Source organism: Bubalus kerabau, chromosome 2, assembly GCF_029407905.1.
Source record: "Bubalus kerabau isolate K-KA32 ecotype Philippines breed swamp buffalo chromosome 2, PCC_UOA_SB_1v2, whole genome shotgun sequence".
NCBI lineage: Eukaryota > Metazoa > Chordata > Mammalia > Artiodactyla > Bovidae > Bubalus > Bubalus kerabau.
In genome coordinates this window covers 103,727,457-103,749,908 of record NC_073625.1, presented here as the reverse complement: position 1 = coordinate 103,749,908, position 22,452 = coordinate 103,727,457, and the positions used below count along the sequence as shown (strand labels likewise).

General features: G+C 40.1%; 1 protein-coding gene across 1 annotated transcript in view; it reads left to right on the top strand.

The window, feature by feature from the left end:
* Positions 1 to 12,094, top strand: part of CCDC80 (coiled-coil domain containing 80) — a 36,697-nt gene extending 24,603 nt beyond the window's left edge. The window contains exons 6-8 of the mRNA XM_055568153.1: positions 7,166 to 7,269; positions 9,714 to 9,794; positions 10,514 to 12,094. Coding sequence (XP_055424128.1) covers positions 7,166 to 7,269; positions 9,714 to 9,794; positions 10,514 to 10,860 — 532 coding nt within the window. The 3' untranslated portion in view covers positions 10,861 to 12,094. The remainder of the gene's footprint in view (positions 1 to 7,165; positions 7,270 to 9,713; positions 9,795 to 10,513) is intronic.
* Positions 12,095 to 22,452: the final 10,358 nt, after the last annotated feature.

The following is a 22,452-nucleotide window of genomic DNA, read 5'->3' as shown; positions in this document are numbered from 1 at the left end:
GATGGACGAAAATTCTACAGATATTTGGGACTTTAAGGGGTGCAGGGATGCAGAAATTTCACCTACAGCAGCAAAAATTCTATGATTAGGAAATAGATAATCTGAATTCTTCTAGATTCGGGAAGCTTGGGTCTCTTAGGAAATAACATCATGATGTGTAAAGAGCATAGGACTCACCATTCATCCAAGTTTTCAGTTTATAATTTTCTAGATATGTTGTCTGGAGAAGGCAATGGCACCCCACTCCAGTGCTCTTGCCTGGAAAATCCCATGGACGGAGGAGCCTGGAAGGCTGCAGTCCATGGGGTCGCTGGGGGTCGGACACAACGGAGTGACTTCACTTTCACTTTTCACTTTCATGCATTGGAGAAGGAAATGGCAACCCACTCCAGTGTTCTTGCCTGGAGATTCCCAGAGATGGGGGAGCCTGGTGGGCTGCCGTCTATGGGATCTCACAGAGTCAGACACAATTGAAGTGACTTAGCAGCAGCAGCAGCAGCAGATATATTGTCCCTATGCTTCCAATTAACCTGCCTTAAAAATCTGTCACCCATGAGAATAACAAAAGCAAGTAGCCCTACCTCCACTCCAGTGTTGCCATAATCACCTTTTGTGCCAAGCACTTCATCTTCCCTCCTGTTGTTTCACAACAATCCCATGATCTAAATACTGTAACTATTCTCACACTAATGGGGACCACTGAGGCTAATGGAGATCAAGTACCTTTCATCACTGAGTTAGTGTCAATAATGCTGAAAGCTTGGCCTCTTTGCACCGGTGCCGAATCAAATCTTGGAGACAGAGTTTTGGGTGTCAAAACAGTCATTTTACATTTACCATATTTCTTTCAATTGCTTGAAATAAGCACAATCTTTCTGAGTATTTAAATGATCAGTAAATTTAATAAGTTAATGTTGTAAATACAGTGAAGTTTTCTCAAATGTTCCAGTAACTGTATATGCTTAGTAAGATTTCAACCTAAAACCATACAACTAAACCACTAAACCACGTACTCAATCACACTTACTAGTTTGGAGTTTCAAGGCTATCATTTCAAGCCAGATACTCTTAAGTTTCACAAGAACATAAATTCATAAAGAAAATCAGGATCCTTCTTATAAAAATATATTATTACTATAATTTTGATTCTTTCCAAACTTCCTCTTCTTAATTCTAAATCTTCCAGGACTGAAAGATGTATACCCATTGAACCAACCCATTAAACTCAGATAGCCTGATCTGTAAAGCCGACAGTTATCATCTAGCTCATTGATATTATTTTAAAATCAGGATTTAGGCCAGCCATGAGACCTGCAGTTCCAGACATTATGATGAATTATTCGTGCCATTTCCGGGCAGAGGTTCTTTTTGTAATCACAATGTCACGGGTTTCAAAACTTCAAAGGAAAAGCTGGCATTATCTCACTTTTGTTCACTCACAAAGCTTGTAATGCTCGTTCAAGTTGATCGCTGATTTGCATTTGCATTTTTTTTATTCTTAAGAAATTATACATATTTTGCATCTAAAGTCTTTTGAACTAGATGGGGTCCTACAACACATAAGCAAATGTATTTTCCTTCCAGTGTAAAAGGCTACAAGTTCTGATATTCACTGCTGTTTCAGGAGTATACATTTCTTATGGATATTCAGAATGGCCTATGATTATAATTTAGATGTCCTATGGCTATCTATGACTTACGGTCACAACTCATGGAATCATTGTGCTGATAATTATCATTGATCTTAAAAATTAAAGTGGAATAGTATATTACTTAAAGGCATGATTAAGACAGCCCTGAAGTTGATTCCTGGTTTCACTTATCAGCTGTGTGACCTTGGACTTACTGCTTAATCTCTTTGGGCTTTAGTTTTTTCATTTGCAAAATGGAGATAATAAGTTTATCTATTCTTAAGATCATTATGAAAGGTAAATTCAATACTAAAGGTAATATTAGCCTAGAACTTAGCACAAAGCAAGTAATTAATAAACATTGGTTATTAGTAGTATTCAGTTCAGTTCAGGTCAGTTCAGTTCAGTCACTCAGTCGTGTCCAACTCTTTGTGACCCCATGAACCGCAGCACGCCAGACCTCCCTGTCCATCACCAACTCCTGGAGTCTACCCAAACCCATGTCCATCGAGTCAGTGATGCCATCCAGCCATCTCATCCTCTGTCATCCCCTTCTCCTCCTGCACCCAATCCCTCCCAGCATCAGGGTCTTTTCCAATGAGTCAACTCTTCACATCAGGTGGCCAAAGTATTGGAGTTTCAGCTTCATCATCAGTCCTTCCAATGAACACCCAGGAATGATCTCCTTTAGGATGGACTGGTTGGATCTCTTTGCAGTCAAAGGGACTCTCAAGAGTCTTCTCCAACACCACAGTTCAAAAGCATCAATTCTTCGGTGCCCAGCTTTCTTCACAGTGCAACTCTCACAACCATACATGACCACTGGAAAAACCATAGCCTTGACTAGAAGAATCTTTGTTGGCAAAGTAATGTCTCTGCTTTTCAATATGCTGTCTAGGTTGGTCATAACTTTCCTTCCAAGGAGTAAGCATCTTTTAATTTCATGGCTGTAATCACCATCTGCAGTGATTTTGGAGCCTCAAAAAATAAAGTCTGACACTGTTTCCACTGTTTCCCCATTTATTTGCCATGAAGTGATGGGACCAGATGCCATGATCTTAGTTTTCTGAATGTTGAGCTTTAAGCCAACTTTTTCACTCTCCTCTTTCACCTTCATCAAGAGGCTTTTTAGTTTCTCTTCACTTTCTGCCATAAGGGTGATATCATCTGCATATTTCAGGTTGTTGATATTTCTCCCGGCAATCTTGATTCCAGCTTGTGTTTCTTCCAGCCCAGCATTTCTCCTGATGTACTCTGCATGTAAGTTAAATAAGCAGGGTGACAATGTACAGCCTTGATGTACTCCTTTTCCTATTTGGAACCAGTCTGTTGTTCCATGTCCAGTTCTAACTGTTGCTTCCTGACCAGCATACAGATTTCTCAAGAGGCACGTCAGGTGGTCTGGTATTCCCATCTCTTTCAGAATTTATTGTGATCCACACAGTCAAAGGCTTTGGCATAGTCAATAAAGCAGAAATAGATGCTTTTCTGGAACTCTCTTGCTTTTTCCATGATCCAGCGGATGTTGGCAATTTGATCTCTGGTTCCTCTGCCTTTTCTAAAACCAGCTTGAACATCTGGAAGTTCCTGGTTCACGTATTGCTGAAGCCTGGGTTGGAGAATTTTGAGCATTACTTTGCTAGCGTGTGAGATGAGTGCAATTGTGCGGTAGTTTGAGCATTCTTTGGCATTGCCTTTCTTTGGGATTGGAATGAAAACTGACATTTTCCAGTCCTGTGGCCACTGCTGAGTTTTCCAAATTTGCTGGCATATTGAGTGCAGCACTTTCACAGCATCATCTTTCAGGATTTGAAATAGCTCAACTGGAATTCCATCACTTCCACTAGCTTTGTTCATAGTGATGCTTTCTAAGGCCCACTTGACTTCACATTCCAGGATGTCTGGCTCTAGGTGAGTGATCACACCATCGTGATTATCTGAGTCGTGAAGATCTTTTTGGTACAGTTCTTCTGTGTATTCTTGCCATCTCTTCTTAATATCTTCTGCTTCTGTTAGGTCCAGACCAATTCTGTCCTTTATCGAGCCCATCTTTGGTTGATATGTTCCCTTGGTATCTCTAATTTTCTTGAAGAGATCTCTAGTCTTTTCCATTCTGTTGTTTTCCTCTATTTCTTTGCATTGATCGCTGAGGAAAGCTTTCCTATCTCTTCTTGCTATTCTTTGGAACTCTGCATTCAGATGCTTATATCTTTCCTTTTCTCCTTTGCTTTTCGCTTCTGTTCTTTTCTCAGCTATTTGTAAGGCCTCCCCAGACAGCCATTTTGTTTTTTTGCATTTCTTTTCCATGGGGATGGTCTTGATCGCTATCTCCTGTACAATGTCACGAATCTCCATCCATAGTTCATCAGGCACTCTATCAGATCTAGTCCCTTAAATCTAAAGAGGAGACTTAATAAACACATTTCAGAACTGAAACCCAAGCAAAGAGAACTGAATTTTTTTCTTTCTTTTCTATATAACAGCTCTATAAATAAACTAGTATCCAAATGGGAATTTTCCTTCAAATTTGCTGCGCTGGCGGGTCTACACAGCCTGGTTTCAGCTGACCAGACTCTGAAGCCAGTTTAGTCTTTAGTGACACTCATCTGGTTCAGGCTATAATTATCTTTCTCTAAGACAGAAGCCCCAAAGAGTAGGCACATGCACACTAATTTGGGAATGCCAGCTAAGAAAAGCAAATACATGCATAGCTTGTAGTTTTTATTTACCGACACTAAAGTGACAAAAAAACAATTTGTCAAAGTAAGGATCTGGGCCACATTCACATCTCTTCTTACTTCCACAGAAGTAGTTCTATTAACAGTTGTTCCTTTAGGGCTGGGAGCTGGGGCCTTGGATCTTAAAATGAAGGTCTGTGGGATAAAGAATCACCACTTAGGGGAAACGACCCTCTCTCCATTGTGTCTGCCACAAGCCTCAGATCCCAGCCTTCTCTAATCCGACAGCATTCAGTGGTGCACACAGGTAAACAAGCCAAAATAGACCTCACCCAAAATAGCTCCCTCCAGGATACCTGCAGCTCTGTATGGGGGCCAGAAAAGCTGGCCTGGTGTGGGTGCTGGCTGGGAAGGGGTGGGGGTGGGGGATGCTGGTCTGGCAGGCCTCCTAAGGAACCAGGGAAAGCACAGGAGACCATCTTCTGTGATCCAACAACAGTCCTGTTCCCTTTCCCAGGAAAGCTCGGACAGTCTCAGACTCTCCTCTCCCCTCCTTTGTGCCAGATACATTCATCTTCTATCCTCAGTGGAGATATAAGTTTTTCTTTCCCTTTGAGAAAAACAAGCGGAGGAAGCTAACGTAATGTCACAGCAAGCAACTCTTGGCGAGTCTTGCTAAGGCGTCCATTCAGAGGTTGTATTTCATCAGACTATCATTTTCTCTCATTCACCCAAACCACTATTCCCCCAAGAGGCCATTTTCTTTGGGATTGAAAACTCTCCTGTTCACTGAGAGGCTAGAAGGGGCACCGGGAGAGAAGCCATGAATATAATCAACTGGCTTCTGGCTCCTTGAGTGCACTGACACCCTGCAGTCAGCAACACTGAAGGCAGAAAGCAAAGGCCCTTTCTCCAGTGAAGGTGGACTATCAGACAACTGCACTCAGCCTCTCTCTGGATGCACACCCTCTCTCCTTCATATCCCCTGAGGGACCCTGACAGTGCCCACAAGCATTAGCTCCTCTGAGGGGGTAGACCAGGGAAAGCACTGGACCAGGAGTTAGAGAAATCTGAATTTTGGTACCACCTCTTAGATTTACTGGTTAGGCAAGTCACTTCACTTCTCTAAACCTTGTTTTTTATCTGCAAAATGGGGAAAGCAAGCCATGCCCTCGATGAACTCCAATGAGGAATGGATGGTTTTTGTTTTTAAATGATTATTTATTTACGTATTTATTTTTGGCTGTGCTGGGTCTTCGTTGCTGCACAGACTACTCTTTAGCTGTGGTGCATGGGCTTCTCATGGCAGTGGCTCCTGTTGTTGGGGAGCATGGGCTCTAGGGCATGTGGACTCAGGAGTTTTGGTTCCCAGGCTCTAGAGCACAGGCTCAACAGTTGTGGTGCATGGGCTCAGTTTCTTGGAGGACGTGGGATCTTCCTGGATCAGGGATAGAACCCATGCCTCCTATATTGGCAGGCCAATTCTTTACCACTGAGCCACCAGAGAAGCCCTTCAGTGAGGAATGTGTGTTGTGCAGGTGAAAGCGAGCTGTGAAATGATATACAAACATGAGGATTAAATCGATTATCATATGGCATCATGATAGATAATGTCCAAGATCTGTTAATGGACAATGGACATTATCCATCTGTCAGACAAAGTTCTAAATCTAAAGCCTGCAGACTAAGATGCTGTCACTATCTATGCCAACACATGTATAACTTACATTGATGGATTTCTGAGTTTAATTCTTTTTTTAAACAAAATATTTACCCATTTGCCTGCCTGGGTCTTAGTTGCAGTACTCTGAATGTATAGTTACGGCATGTGGACTCTTAGCTGTGGCACGTGGGATCTAGTTCCCTGACCAGGGATCAAACCCAGGTCCCTGCATTGGGGGTGTGGAGTCTTAGCCATAGGACCACCAGGGAAGTCCCTAGAGTTTAATTCTTATAACACCTCTTTGAGGCAATGCTCTTTTTGATTCTAAAGCTAAGGAAAAACTATGACTTAGATGAATAGAGTGACATGCTCAAGGAACCCAAAAAATGTAGCAGTGAGAAAATATAGATCAAGTTTCTCGGCTACAAGACAAAAGCTCTTTCCACTGCCCAACTGTGTTGGAACTATAAGAACAGGAAGAAGTTCACTATATATTCTAAAATCCTATGACTGTAGGTTTAGCTCCATTCTACTTCTTAGGGGTACTCTATAAGTGATGGTTCTTACTGTGATGATAGGGTACATCTTAGAACTAGCATTTGCCTCTGGAAGAACCACTGGCTACTGAGGAAGGTACATAGAGCTTTATTTTTCCAGGAACCTTGCTTGACCCTTTAAGACACTTTTCTATTTTCCTTCTTACTGTCACTGCCATCTACTTAAAATTCAGTTCTTTTTTTTTTCTGTACTATTTCCTGTCCATATTCACCACCACCACCACCACCACCCCTGCCAAACCGGAGGGAATTCAACCAGAACTTCAGTTTTCTTCAGTTATTTTCTAATTCCTTTATTTCTGTTGCTATAATCTGACAAACAATTTCAGCTATTTTTCATTGTATCTGAGAATTTCTTCTCTCCCTAAGTGACCTCATCAGGCATGGTGACCAGACTCATGCCTGACACATCACGCAAATGCTACAATAGGCAGACCATGAAGTTATAAAGGAAATAGTGCACGAAATGTGGTAATACAGTTTAATGTTAGGCTTTGAGGAGCTACGAAATATTTCTAAGGTTACTGTTTTTTTATTTGAGGCACAGGAAAAAAGTGACAGTCAACGTTACTCTGCTTTTTCACACTGGCCTCTATTGTTTGAAGCCGTAATTGTGGTCTTCTACTTCTTTTCCAGGTTCCGTTGGAGGAGGCGGTTGCTGGTGATCTCGGCCCCTAATGATGAAGACTGGGCCTATTCACAGCAGCTCTCTGCCCTCAGTGGCCAGGCATGCAATTTTGGTGAGTGGGAAGCCTCGTCATCACTGCTTTCCCATACCACCCTCTTCCTGGTCTAAAATGGAACACAGAAGCTTAGGTCATCCAAATATTCCCCAGCCCAGACTGTAGATTCCCAGACACTTACTCAGTTATAGTGAGGATAAAGTTGCTTTCAGACTGGAATCTTAGTCAACTGGGGTCTGTTTTTCTTTTTTCTTTTTTCAATATTCTGCCCTCTCAGGTTTTTTATTGAAATGTTTGAAAATACCTGCTGCTTTACTTACAGTGATCTGTATTATGTGTCTTCTTATTTGCTTTTAAAAAATTTGTCTCAAGATCATAAAACTCAGATATCATCAATTACTTAGGTAATAATTAGGTACCAACACTGAGTACTTTTCCATAGATTTAAGTATTTTTTGTAAGACAGGAATGGCTTTGAGAATTAATTAATGAATTGAACCTCACTGTACTATACTACCGGTCCCTTTGAAAGGATTTTGATCTCTAACTAAGTATTGGGAAGACAGCAAGATTTGTTAAACAGTGCCTTATGCTTTAAGACAAGTAGGTCAAAGAGAAATGCTGTTTATTATTACTATCATTATTTGCAGTGAATTGCTCAGTGTTTTGAAAACTAATGTATGCTTTCTTTACCAAACATTATTATTCTAGTGGTCAGAAAGGGCAAATACTATTCTGAATAAGTACATATAGAAAGGAAATGCACAATACATAGAACATTATTAATAAGTTCAGTGTTGAACCAGAGAGATAATGGTAATTTCAAAAGTTGGAATCACTACAAAAATTTTATTTAAGATACACCTCTGCAGAGGAAGAATTTTTGAGAGTCAGTAGAGAGGTGGAAAGTAGCTAGTGGCCACATATTTAAAACTTCATAATTGGAACATAGATGAATCCACATTATTTTGATATTTCTATTAGGAAGAAGAATCATTTATTAGCTATAAAACTGTGTTTGATTTATAAAAGGGAGGGGTGGTTGTATAAGTTTTGTAAAACATTAACGGAGACTGGGTCCTTGCTATGACCAGGTACCTATAAATAATAAATACATTTCAGTTTTAAGATGTAAAATAATAACAAAAAAAGGCAGAAAACAAGCTTATAACAGTAAGGATAATTAGAAAATTTGTAAATGTTTATTTATACTCTTATTATCAAGATTAATGCTTTAAAAATTTATATCAACATATGTAAGGAAGATTTGATTGCACCAGTATTTTTAGGCATACTTTAAATTATTAATAGCCACTAACAGTGGTGGGTAAGACAGAAGTTCTTAGAGCAGTTAATGACCCTCCATGATATGAATATATAAATAAGATCATGGCTTGCTAATTTTCTAAAGACATCTTTGCAGCAGCTATTAGGTGATGTTTCATTTTGAATCACTACACAAAGAGTCTAAGTCAAACTCTTGTAGTAGATAGGAAATGTGAACAAGTCATGTTTTAAAGGGATAATTAAATTCATGATCTTCCCTTTTGAAAACGTGACTTAACATGCAGAACAGAAATGCTTCACTTCTCTGGGAGAAGAGTAAAGCCCATAAAATTTTTTTGGAATAGCATTTTGCCTGAATTTCAGCTCTTCTTTCAAAGAGCCCTCCGTGTTGGCTTTTAGTTTTCTCTCCTGGACAATCAAAACTGTCAACGATCATATTTATTATTAATAGTTCCAAGTTACTACTGTGACTAGGCTCGGATTTTGTCTAAAACCATGAACTCTAAATAGGATGACTCTACAGCCCCCTTGCCTTCCTATGTTCTTTCTCCTGAATCTTTTCATAAGGGCTTCATCTTCAAAAGAATTCCAGCAAGCTATCAAGGCGTGACCTTCTTTCCTTTCCTGAAACTTGAGCTGAGGGTGGGCGGGAAGCAAGCTGTGCCTCCCTCAGTGCCACCCCTTTGAGTCTTCTAAAAAAGGGATAAAAACCCGCCCACTGAGCAGACAAACTTTCATTTGAGGAAGCCAGAACAATTTCTTCAACAATCACATTGGCTCGCTCTGTAGTCTTTTCTTTGAGAGAAAATTAAATTATCCATGTAAGCTGTTATAACATCAGCCATGACTTTTTTCCAGAACACTGACCAACTTAGATCATCTCAGATATTTTAAAGTTCCAATGGCTTCATTTTTGTTTTGTCATTTAATAGAGTGAGAATCACAGTTTAAGAGCAAATCCTTTTCCAATCTGCAAAAACAAAACTAAACCACATTTGACCCTGTTATTAATCCTAAAATCTGCAATTAGTCTCTTTTCAAGATTTTATAAATGTTTAAATGCATTTTTTTGGAAAAAAATTTTTAATGACTTATTTTACCTAATCAGGTTATGCTTTATACTCTTTTAAAACTTGAGATTTTAATTGTCAGATATCCGGTCTTTGGAAGCAAAAGACTTACTACAGATTCTATGGCTTTCTTTTTTCTCTCAGGTCTGCGCCACATAACGGTTCTGAAGCTTTTAGGTGTTGGAGAGGAAGTAGGGGGCGTTTTAGAACTGTTCCCGATTAATGGTAAAGTTTTGTTACTTTAAAAGAGTATCAACTACTGATAAGTTCAGTTAAGTTATATTAATTCATATGTAAGCAGTGGATGTACCCTCAGTTGAAGAAAGGTCACTAAATGCTCCCTCCTGGTGTGTGCCCCATGCATGTGTGTGTGTGTATGGGTGTGAGAATGTATGTATACACAGAATGTGTGTATAAGACTGGGAAGGGGAGCATAAGCACTCATGCTGTTTTTATTAAAAAACCATTCACAAGTGACAGCAAAGATATTCATTTCTTAATAGAGATATGGAATTCTTTTGTGTCTGCATGGGGCTTTATTGGCTTACAAAGCATTTTCACCCATGTTATCTCATTTAATTCTTGTGGTAGTTTTATAAGGCACGAGAAATGAAATATTTCCTGCCATGTCAGTGAACAAGGGATGTCAGAGTTGATCTTGATGTGGCAGTTGATCTTGCAAGGATTAAATAAAGGAACTGGTTTTATATTTTATAACACTTCTGTAAAGAGACATTTGCCTGAAAATGTGATCTATGTTGTAGAATAGCAGGAACATTTCATTGCTAGTAGAAAGACCAGCAAAGTTCTTAAATTGGATTTTTAAGCTGTAGAGAATAGATCCTTGGGTCCTTTCTCTGTTCTCACAGTGATTTCTTCTCACTTGATGCTTTCCTGAGTGTTGCCTCTTTAATCCACTAACAACTTTTCTAATCCTATTCTAGGGAGCTCTGTTGTGGAGCGAGAAGACGTACCAGCCCATTTGGTGAAAGACATACGCAACTATTTCCAAGTGAGCCCAGAGTACTTCTCCATGCTTCTAGTTGGAAAAGATGGAAATGTGAAATCCTGGTATCCTTCCCCAATGTGGTCCATGGTGATTGTGTACGATTTAATTGATTCGATGCAACTCCGGAGACAGGAAATGGCCATTCAGCAGTCACTGGGGATGCGCTGTCCAGAAGATGAGTATGCGGGCTATGGTTACCATAGTTACCATCAAGGATACCAGGATGGTTACCAGGATGACTACCGTCATCATGAGAGTTACCACCATGGATATCCTTACTGAACAGAAATATGTAACCTTAGCCCCAGCCAGTTTCCCCTGCAACTGTTAAAGTCACATGTGGCCAGCTACATAAAGGAGAGTTCTTCCACACTGCCTGCACTCCCTGCCTTTTTCTTTCAGTGTTCTTCCAAGATTAAATAAATAGCAACATTTTGCCTACTCGTGAGTTGTCAAGAGACCTTAAATCATAAAGATGTTCAAAAGAATTGCTTCTCTAACTGGAGAATAAGTATTTATACCTCTGTTTTACTTTTTAAAAAGTATTAATTGGTAAGTGAAAACTAGTATTGTTAAAGATCATAGCACAGATGTTTTCAAATAAACATCTGAGCAGATGGAACAGACAGAGCAGATAGCGTCTTAACCCTTTTTGAAATGTCAGTCTAAAAATGATTAAGATGGCTCTGCTTTATACTGTGAGTTTCTTTCCTGAAGCTTGATACCAGAGGAGTCCAGTGATACTGACTTCCAAAGCCAGGGCAAGTACCAAACTCCACTTTGTTACCATAGCTACTTCCTGCCCTGTTTCTCTTATCTTTAGTGTCAGGGGAAAGGAAACCCTCAATCACCTCCAGAACTGGCTGTGCAGCTAAAGGTGACACTTTCAGAGTTCCATCAGGTACCATGGAATTCCCAGCATGGGAAACCTTGACTCTTCACACTTGACTTCCTGGGCACGCTTGCTAATGGGCCCATTACACATTGGCACCTTGTAAAATAAAATTACAAAGGAGATTATTTCCAGGCATTCTTTTTTTCTTCAAAGGAAAGTGTTCCTAAATTACAGTGGATACAATTATAACTGGAGTGCAAAATATAATCCTTGTCTTTGAAATAGAGCATTTTCACATATGATATAAACTAAATATTCTCCCTTCTTCCCTCCCTCTTTCCCCTCCTTCCTTCTATACTATTTTACTTTTTACCAGCAAACAATGACCAAGTAATATCTTCGAGCTTGCCCGAAGGCAGGCAGTCAGAGTCCCTGGATTTTAGCATCCTGACAGTGCCAGCCTCTGTCAGTAATGGGGATGCTTATTTTTTTTGTCACTGTTATTAAAATTGATTTTCCAAATAATCTTGATTATTGGTTATTGATTTAGTGAGTCCAGATATTAATAACTGCATTCAAGTCACATGTGAATACCACTAGCATTTAACTTATTTGTGCCTATTTGCACAAATCTGTCTTTTACTTCATCTGAACTTTCTTATAATTACAGTAAAAGTGGAATCTCTACCTCAAATGAACTTGAGGGATTATTTCTTTTGCCCCTTATTCTCCATAAAGACCATTCATTCTTGCCTGTTTTACAGGTAACTTAAGTTCAGAAAGTACAAGTGACTTCAGAGCATACTTTTCTTATTGTATAAATTATGCTTCCAGTTCATCCCTCCTCCCATGGTGGGCATCTTCCCTCCTCTTTGCTAGAACAGTCTGTACCAGCTGCTTGAGGAGGGCAAGTGCAGGAACCAGGCTGATGTGCATTGTTCTTAAATTGTTGGCAAGGTGAACCACAGTTTAAAATTGCCAATAAAAATGTATTTCTTTATTATTGCCTCTGAAATTACATAGGGGCAATATCTAAGTAAGGGGCCCAAATTGTCTCAATTTCAGGAAATACAATAATGAAGGAGTTTCATCTCCCAAGGAAACTAGATAGGAATAATAAACATTTTCTTTTTTTTATTCCTTCTGTTCCTTTTTTTTTTTTAATTTTATTTTTTAAATTTACAATATTGTATTGGTTTTGCCATATATCAACATGAATCCGCCACAGGTATACACGTGTTCTCCATCCTGAACCCTCCTCCCTCCTCCCTCCCCATACCATCCCTCTGGGTCGTCCCAGTGCACCAGCCCCAAGCATCCAGTATCGTGCATCGAACCTGGACTGGCGACTTGTTTCATACATGATATTATACATGTTTCAATGCCATTCTCCCAAATCATCCCACCCTCCCCCTCTCCCACAGAGTCCAAAAGACTGTTCTATACATCAGTGTCTCTTTTGCTGTCTCGTACACAGGGTTATTGTTACCATCTTTCTAAATTCCATATATATGCGTTAGTATACTGTATTGGTGTTTTTCTTTCTGGCTTACTTCACTCTGTATAATAGGCTCCAGTTTCATCCACCTCATTAGAACTGATTCAAATGTATTCTTTTTAATGGCTGAGTAATACTCCATTGTGTATATGTACCACAGCTTTCTTATCCATTCATCTGCTGATGGACATCTAGGTTGCTTATAGAATACTTTTATTAAGGTTCTAGCTCCTATACCTGAAGAAAGAGAACACTTTTTCATAACATGAGGTTACTTTTTCAAGCATTCTTCTGGTTTCACTGGCACTGAGATGGTCTTTAGCAGTCCATTGGAATGGTTCTTCGCTCTGATGAGTGGGTGAAGAAGTCGTGGGTAATCATTTAGGGGACTGTAGAATAAAGAAGCCACAGCTCAGCAAAGGGACACATTCGAGGAAGATGCTATTAGTAAATGTTCTTAAATCCTAGAGTCTGGGAAAATACAGAGTAAATCTTAGCAAATGGGAGAGCTGAAGAATAAGGTAACCTGAATCTCTGTTTTCTAGGGCTATAGATCTGGTAGTTGGAAGTCTGGGTATTTTTTTTTTTTTTAATAAAAACATTTCCTTCCCCAAACAGCAACAACAACAACGAAAAAGGTAAAATACAAATAAATTCTAATTTTGGAGAAAGATTATGGAATTACGGTATTTTGAAAGAAAAGCACCCAACTGAGTTAGGGAAATTTGAAAGACTAAAAAGAACACTGCCTCATCCAAGTTGCCGTAATTCCCTTCCATGAAATTCCAAGAACTGTTTTTCATCAGAGAAGTCCCAGGGCTCTAAAAGTGAAATGAAAGGGTTAGTCGCTTAGTCGTGTCTGACTCTTTGCGATCCCATGGACTGCAGACTGCCAGGCTCCTCTGTGCATGGAATTCTTCAGGCAAGAATACTGGAGTGGGTAGCTATGCCCTTCTGCAGGGGATCTTCCCAACCCAGGGAGTAAACCCAGGTCTCCCACATTGCAGGCAGATTCTTTACTGTCTTAGCCACAAGGGAAGCCCAGGGCTCTAAGGTGAATGTTAACTCAGCAGAGAGATTCTTCCCCTGCCACAGAGAGTGGTGGCCCAGACACAGCAGAGTCAGTGGAGCCCGCTGGTCTCATCCTCTACATTATAGTTGATAATGAAGCACATACCTTCTCAACTCCTGAAACCTTGAGCATAAAAATAGCTCAGGGCCAGGGTGAATGATGGCCTTGGCTGACCCTGATGGATAATCTCAGTACTTAGCAGTATGTGGAGATTCCAGAAAAAGAGAAGCCTCTTGAAAAGAACCTCTGTCCATATCTGTGCCATCATTAATTCCCCTTTGCCTACTGAGGAATCCTTTCTGCTCTGTGGCTGCTCTGTGGTTGGGGGCGTGCAGATAGAGGGTGTGGTCAGTGCATACTCTTAACTTCCAACTCAGGTGAAATGCTAACTCCTCTCTTCAGTCCTCTCAGAGTTGGTGCAAAGCTCCGAGTACAAGATTTTCTTTGGTTTTGTACCTGTTACTAGCTACTAAGAATTCAAGAATCAAAGTTAAAGGTGGTGTTTCTTCTAGTCTCAGTCTGACGATAGTGATGCTATCAGCTAGCAATGCCCGGGGCACTCACCTGGGCCTGCATATTTGAGGTTGCCCCCACAGACATTTTCCAGTAGGAGCCAATGTTGTGGACTGGCCTTTGTGGTTTGTATCATGATCACAAAACGCACCTCAGCAACAACTATGTTGATGAAAAGCTAATCAACAGTTGATCTAAGAAAGAAATAGAAGTTTCTCTTTGAGCCAACCTGAGGATTATAAGCTGGGAGATGGTCTTTCAGAAAGCTCCGAGGTCTGTTCCACCCCCCAGAGATCAAAGTAGGCTAACATGAGTTCTTGAGACAGATAATTATGTGTCATTTGACAGTTTACAGATCAACACGTACAGAGCGAGTAGCAGGTCATGGGTCATAGTAGCCCCTGATGGGGTTAAGAAGGAAGGTTATCTTCTAGGGAGGCCTGATTAATCCAGACGCACACACAGTACACCCTACAGAGGGTGGGGTGGGGGAGGAGGCCCAAATAGGCAAAGAAAGATTTTATGTTTAAATTTTTCTCATCTTGCCATAAAATATGAACTTTATTTCATCAAACATCAGGAAACTTTGTAAGGAAAAAAAAAGGTTTATTACTCAGAGGTCCTGGAGGATATATACACAGCAAGGCTGGAGGGAGAGCAAAGACCTGGGGTTCTGCCTGTATTGGGGTTGAGGTGAGGTTTGTGGGTTACTCTTTATTGGTGAATTTAAAACATAAGAGTGGGGGTCAGTTATGTAGGTGACCCAGGGGTCTCCAATAGGGGAGCTTCATGGGGTTGCTGGATCTTTAGGTAGCTGTGTAGCTGGCAACATGCTTATTCGAGATGGATTCTTTGAAAATGGATGCCTTGACAATCAAAAATTTAATGTTAAGCAGTTACATTACAATCAAAAAAGCTGTCAGGCACTTACACTAAAAGTGACGAGAGGCAAAGGGCCAGTTGTAACAAAATTCGATAGGTGCTTCAAAAAGGCCACTGGACTTGGGACAGCTACTGGTCTTTGCCCTGATCTGTTACTTTCCCTAGGACTTAGTTTCCCATCTCCAAGTAAGATAGGCTTTTAGGTAATAGAATGCAAAGTTCAGAGATTTCCTATCATCCAATCAATGTTAAATTCTCAGAGAACCCAGACTTCATAATTTTGTTATGGGAATGGGGAAGGTATTAAGCAACTTTACTGCATTCACCCAGCACAGCCCACCGCTACGGCCAAGATCCAAAGGCGTCATCACTTCTAACACACTGGCATCCTTATCATTGCCTTCAGGCCTGAGCTTCCAAGGAATTCAGGCTGGCAAGGTCTGTGAGCTTCCTGAACTTTTAAGGAGTCCCTTCAACAGGCACATGCTTGTTCTTCAACACAAATTTCCTAATTTGGGGACCACCTGAAGCTTGGAAAACTAGGCAGCCCTTGGGTAGACTCTAGAGTTTTTAACTATGCTTCCTTCTAGAAAGCAAAAGAATGGTCCTCCATCCTCAATCCATGGGTTAATACATATGCCAAGAAGGCTGCTTGTAAAGGGGTGGCATGATTTTAAACATCCAAAACTGACCTTGGGCAAAATTTTCTCTGTCTTTTCTCCTCCACCATAAGCATTCCTTTCCTCTCTCGTGGCCTTTTTCTCCTTCCCCCTTCTCTCATGAACCATTCTGGCTTTCATGAACAGATGGCTACAACTGATTAGGTGTAACTGACAGGCTAGAAGTCCCACCCTTTCCAAGGACTTCTACAACACAGGGCAAGTTCCTTGAAGATAGGCAGTAGGGAGAAGGCAATGGCACCCCACTCCAGTACTCTTGCCTGGAAAATCCCATGGATGGAGGAGCCTGGTAGGCTGCAGTCCATGGGGTCGCTAAGAGTCGGACACGACTGAGTGACTTCACTTTCACTTTTCACTTTCATGCGTTGGAGAAGGAAATGGCAACCTACTCCAGTGTTCTTGCCTGGAGAATCCCAGGGACGGGGGAGACTGGTGGGCTGCGGTCTATGGGGTCGCACAAAGTCAGACACGACTGAAGCGATGCAGCAGCAGCAGCAGCAGCAGCAGCAGGCAGTAGGGAACAGCTTGCCAAGCCATTTCTGAAAGACTGCTAGTCTCTGCAAGCAAGCCTCACTTTTCTTCCTAAAAATGTTGGAGAGAGAGTAAATTCATCCTGCAGATTTCACCGTTATTCTGTTTGCTTTCTTTAGTCCTCTTTTCTAGCTTTGACTTGCTTCTTCTTGTGAGCACTCTTCAGAGAGCTATATTAGAACAAGGTAGGCAGTGTGCTCAGTCACTCAGTTGTGTCAAACTCTTTGTGACCCATGGACTGTGGCCCTCAAAGCTCTCTGTCCATGGAATTTTTCAGGTAAGAATACTGGAGTAGGTTGCCATTTCCTACTCCATGGGATCTTTCAGATTCAGGAATCAAACTTGTGTCTCTTTCATCTCCTGTACTAGCAGGTGGATTCTTTACCACTAGCACCACCTGGGTAGGCAGAGGCAGGAATATATCCATATTTGACAAGATTTGGTCAAAAATAGCTGAAAGCCTTGATGTATAAAAAGAACCATCTAGTCTTTCCAGTTCTTAATCCAAGATACTATTTTCAGGTTACGCTCAAGTTATATGATGAATCTAACATTTATTATATTTATGGTACTTTCTATGTATTCTGCTAGAAACCAGGAATACAGAACTGAAGGACATCTCTCAGTACAGATTAGTAGAGAATATCTATGTACTGTCAAGACAGTATATAGAAATATAGAATCAATGATGGGGGGGAGAGGTGTGAGGAAAGGACCAGGGAGAGAAAAGTGATGGCAGTTCTTTGGTTAGTTCTTCAACCTTTTGGCGGCTAGAATTATTCCACTGCTCTTCCTGTCAGGTTCCACATGATTTGAACAAGTACCTCATATTGACTTCATTGTCGCCATGGGCAATGGCTTTTGGATACTCACAGTGCAGGCACTTATACTCCTGGGAACTTCTTACCTCTCCCAGATTTAAGAAGTTGTCTGGATGTCCATGGAAAGATGGTGGTGCTAATATTAATTCATTCATAAACACTCCCTGAAATAAACCAAAATGAACAATAAGTATGAATTTATATTAGAAGAAAACTTCTTCAAGATTGGAACTAGGGAATAGCTTTGATCTCAAAACATGAAATTGGAGTGATGTGTGCCTACTTACCAGAGAAGGCAATGGCAACCCACTCCAGTACTCTTGCCTGGAAAATCCCATGGATGGAGGAGCCTGGTGGGCTGCAGTCCATGGGGTTGTGAAGAGTCGGACACGACTGAGTGACTTCACTTTCACTTTTCACTTTCATGCATTGGAGAAGGAAATGGCAACCCACTCCAGTGTTCTTGCCTGGAGAATCCCAGGGACGGAGGAGTCTGGTGGGCTGCTGTCTATGGGGTCGCACGGAGTCAGACACGACTGGAGACTTAGCAGCAGCAGCAGCAGCAGTGCCTACTTACCATCCCCACCTGAGGGAAACTGAACACTAGGAAATGCAAGAAATAACTTGTGGTCTATGGCCCAGGCAAGAATCTGCTGTGGCTGAGAGGCCAAAGATAAGTGACATGCTATGTCCTGCCTTTCCCTTCCCCTAACTTCCTAATTGGAAAAAGGAGGTTTGGAGATAAGGGTATAGATATGGAAGATGGAGTTAGTTTACAGTTAGACTAGAAAAGCTCTCTTTATCTCTGGGGACATTATGGTGTCTGGTTTTTTTTACTCTTGGCCAAGTTAAGGGCAGTGAGATTTACGATGTTAAGTTTGAATCTACCCTGGGGATCCCCAGGGTTAATTTCTTTAATGATGGGTTTCCAACTGGCCTAATAGATTATGCAAACCTGATTGCATGGCTAGAGAGGCATAAAAATCCTGGGAAATTCTACTTTGAGCTCTCCCAAAGTCAGGATCCCTCCCATAAATGATGGTAGTTCCAGCTGGAGACACTGCAGTCTTGGTACAATAAGGACGCTGGGAGTTTAGGCATGGGTTCTCTCTTGAATCTCAATGTCTGCACTCTCCTTTCTGCACTCTTTTTGCTGCACCTGTATCTTTGCCTTACACAAAAGTCTTATGTAAGTGTGCTCTCTGGAGTCTGGTGAGTCCTTTCAAATACATGAACATGGGAAATCTTTAGCAGGGCAAGGACACTCAAATGTTAAGTTTGGAAACAAATAGTATGACCATCCATGTATCCTTAGTCATGTCCAACTCTTTGCAACTCATAGACTGTAGCCCACTAGGTTCTCTATCCATGGGATTTTCCAGGCAAGAATACTGGAGTGGGTTGCCATTTCCTTCTCCAAGGGATCTTCTTTAAGACTTCTCCAGAATCTTAAAGACTTTGCATTTATCATATATATCTTCCCAATCCAGGGATCGAACCCATGTCTCCTGAATTGACAGGCAGATTTTTTTTTTTTTACCACTAAGCCAGCTGGGAAGACTATATACATACAGAAATACATACATATATAATATAGCAGGGAAACAACTTCTCAGCAACACTAAATGATAAAAAAAGAGATTTCTAATGAAAAAAAGGTGCCAAGAATGATTTTTCAGATAAGCCATCATTTATACTAGTTATAGAAAGTAATAAAAATGCAAAACCTCTTTGAGTAGTAATATTACTAGAAAAATATTCCAGTTAGTAAGTAGTTATTAGACACTAAAAAATAAAGAAATAAAAAACCTCAGGAAGTGTATCAAAGACAGTCTCAGAAGAGAAAAATCTATTTTAAGACAGCTCCCAGCTTTTGGGATGAATTGGCATTTAAAAGCCATGAATGAGCAAGTTATGTCATGAACAAATAAAGTTTAATTAGCTATGATAATTGGAACTATAAACTAGAAGGCAAACTATTAATTCTTGAAAGGAAAGGTACATAATAAAACATTTTAAAAAGAACTTCCGAATTTCATCATTCCGGGACAGCTTAAATCTAAGGGGGACCACCATTTTGTGTCATGCTAAGAAAAACTGTTAGTTAAATATATTATTTTCCAGTCATTTAAAATTGTTCTTTTTTATCTTGTTTAAAGAGTCTTAAAGGCTTTGTATTTCTCATGTAGCATTTTCTGATTGCATAAAAAAGGAAACTACAAGTTAAATAAATTAAACTATTTCTAAAACATCTTCCAGCCTGAATCTCTTGAATCACTTCTTGACGCTCAGAGTTGTCGATGTCTGAGGTTTTCCAGGCAGATAGTTCCCTGTACCATTGAGAGATGTGATGATGCTAACGTATTTTAAGAGAGTTTCTTTGCTGTCTCCAAGATCTTCTTCCAAGATATTGACACTCATTCTGTAAAATTTGATGTTGACATGTTCTTGATCTTACCAGGAGGTATCACAAAAGGTGTTCAGACAACAACCAGGACACTTATTCTCTCCTCAAATGGTCTTTAAGTGGTTTGGTGACTGAAATATCAAGAAGTTGTATGCCCATGCCAAATGCCAGCTTGTGCAAGCAAAGACAACTTCATCCTTACTGCCAGGAGGCAGCAGCTATATTAACATGCCATTGCTTAACACACCCCAACTTCAAAGATTGTAATATGAAAACATATGAGTCCTAGAATAGATGAAATACACTATAGTGGACCTGGATAAAATTCTCAGAGCTTATTAAGAAAAATTGGGAGTTGGAAGGAAATGCAATAACCTAAGTTCCACATTTTTCAATGAAAGGAGTCAATGAACATATTTTGAGGTTGAAACATTTTTATAAATGTAAAGTTCGAAGTTTGCTTTTTTAAATGTAAAATACTAGCAATGAAACAGACTAGAAGTGTAAGTTGAATAAATCTAAAATATGACAAGAAACTTTTAAATTGGTGTAAAATATAAAACCAGTATCAACTTTCTCAAAAAGGTTTTTACACAAAGGATGAGTCAAACAACAATAAAAAATTCAATAAAATATGCAAATAACAATGGAAAGATTATAGATCTCACCTTCCAAGTGTATAAAAACTAGAAATTAACAAAAGTATGAATAAAATCCTCAATGACACTGCTCTTGACTCAAAACGGAATTAGAAAAATAATGACAATTTTATATTTTAAAGTGTTTGGGCTAGAGTCTACTTACTCCAGGGAATTTTTATACTAGTTATAAACATGTTCATTAACAAGCAAGAAAGAAAATAAATGCATTTGAAGTAGATAAGATGGAAAAACAACAAAGCAGGGCATAATAAACTTTAATAAAGTAAAAATTACTTAGAAACTGCTCATTGATCTATTTTTTAAAAAGAGGCACTATTCAAACACAAAGTCAAAAATGAGAAAGAATAGAGTAAAAAAGGAAATGAAAAGAATTATGAGAATGATTCATAAATCCCTATGCAAATAAATTTGAAAACCTAGATGGTTAAAATATAAATGATCAAGTGAATCAAGAAGAGGATGAGATGAAACAAAGAACATTGTGGGGAAAAAAGTACTTGTCAAAAAAGTGCCATGCCTAGGCGATTTTATTGGTGCGTTCTTTCAAAGCTTCAGGGAACACATAAAGCTGACTTTTTAAAAATCTTTCCAGGGCATTGCGGGCAATGGGAGTTGGCAGCTCGACCCACACCACATCCGTATGGGATTGCTGGGGACATGGATTGATAAATCACAGCAGGATTAAATGCATTACCAGCATTATCAGCAGGTTTCAGTTATCTTGGCAGAGACAGGATGGAGCGTGAAGCTAGTAAAACAGCAAGTGAGGACAGAAATTCCACAGATCTGTTAGGAGCTTATCATTGAGTCCATCTGAGCAAAATAGCACCTTCTTACTAAACTATTTTACTTGAAAATTTACTGGTTAATTTATAGCTTTATTCTTTAAGTGTTCTGTTTTCATATAAAAGCTATAGGCAAGAAGCTACTTTATGTTCGTAGGCATTTATAGTAAAGTAGAAAACGGCTAACTCGAGATCTGTGATTTTTTTTTTTTTTCCTTTAAAGGAGGGATATTTATTATCAGGGGCTTCCCTGGTGACTCAGTGGTAAAGAATCCACCTGCCAATGCAGGAGACCAAGGTTCGATCTCTGGGACAGATAGAGCTACTGGAGAAGGAAATGGCAACCCACTCTAGTATTCTTGCCTGGAAAACTCCATGGAGAGGAGGAGCCTGGTGGGCTACAGTTCATGGGTCACAAAGAGTCAGACACGGATTAGTGACTAAACAACAGCAACAAATATATTACTCAATTTCAGAAAGTTTGCTCTAGGCTTTAGAGAAGGAAAACAACTCTTTTTCCTTTGGGTTTGATTTTTTCCGCCTCCGCTCCATACTAGAATGGTAAGAGTTTGCAAGAAAAATCAGGACTTAAGTAAAAGGAGAGGTTGCCAAGGAGGACCTGATATGTTTTGGGTCAAGGCTGGGCCTGTACAAGAGCAGGATTCCCTGCAGCCACACATGGTCTAACTCAGCTCCAAGCTGTTGCTTCCCCATGAGGATTCAGGCACAAAAAGCCTTAGTTATAAACAAGAAACTCTTTCCTTAGTCTCCTCTGCATATGGACCTTGAAAACCTCTGGCAGCAGGACATAGCTGGCCAAGGATTTGGGATTCTGGGTCTAAGCCATCTTTCCCTCTACAACCAATGGCCACACTCTGCTTCCCCTAGGGATTAGGTGCACTCCTGGATAGAAGTTTGATCCTAGGACCAGTGACAAAGCTGGAATCAGCTCACTGCAGAACATACTTGTGGTCCAACCAAAGACTATTCAAAAACTATGGAGAGAGCAGATTCAGCACATTAGCTGTAGGTCATAACTGCTTAGAAGAGTATCTAAAAATAGGAAGGGACCTTGGAAATTACTTAGTCCAACTTCTATACGATACCGATGACAGAATCGCTTCTGAATCATCCAGTTGATAGAATCTCTCCTTAACACTTCAGTGATGGAGAGTTTACTACTCCTCT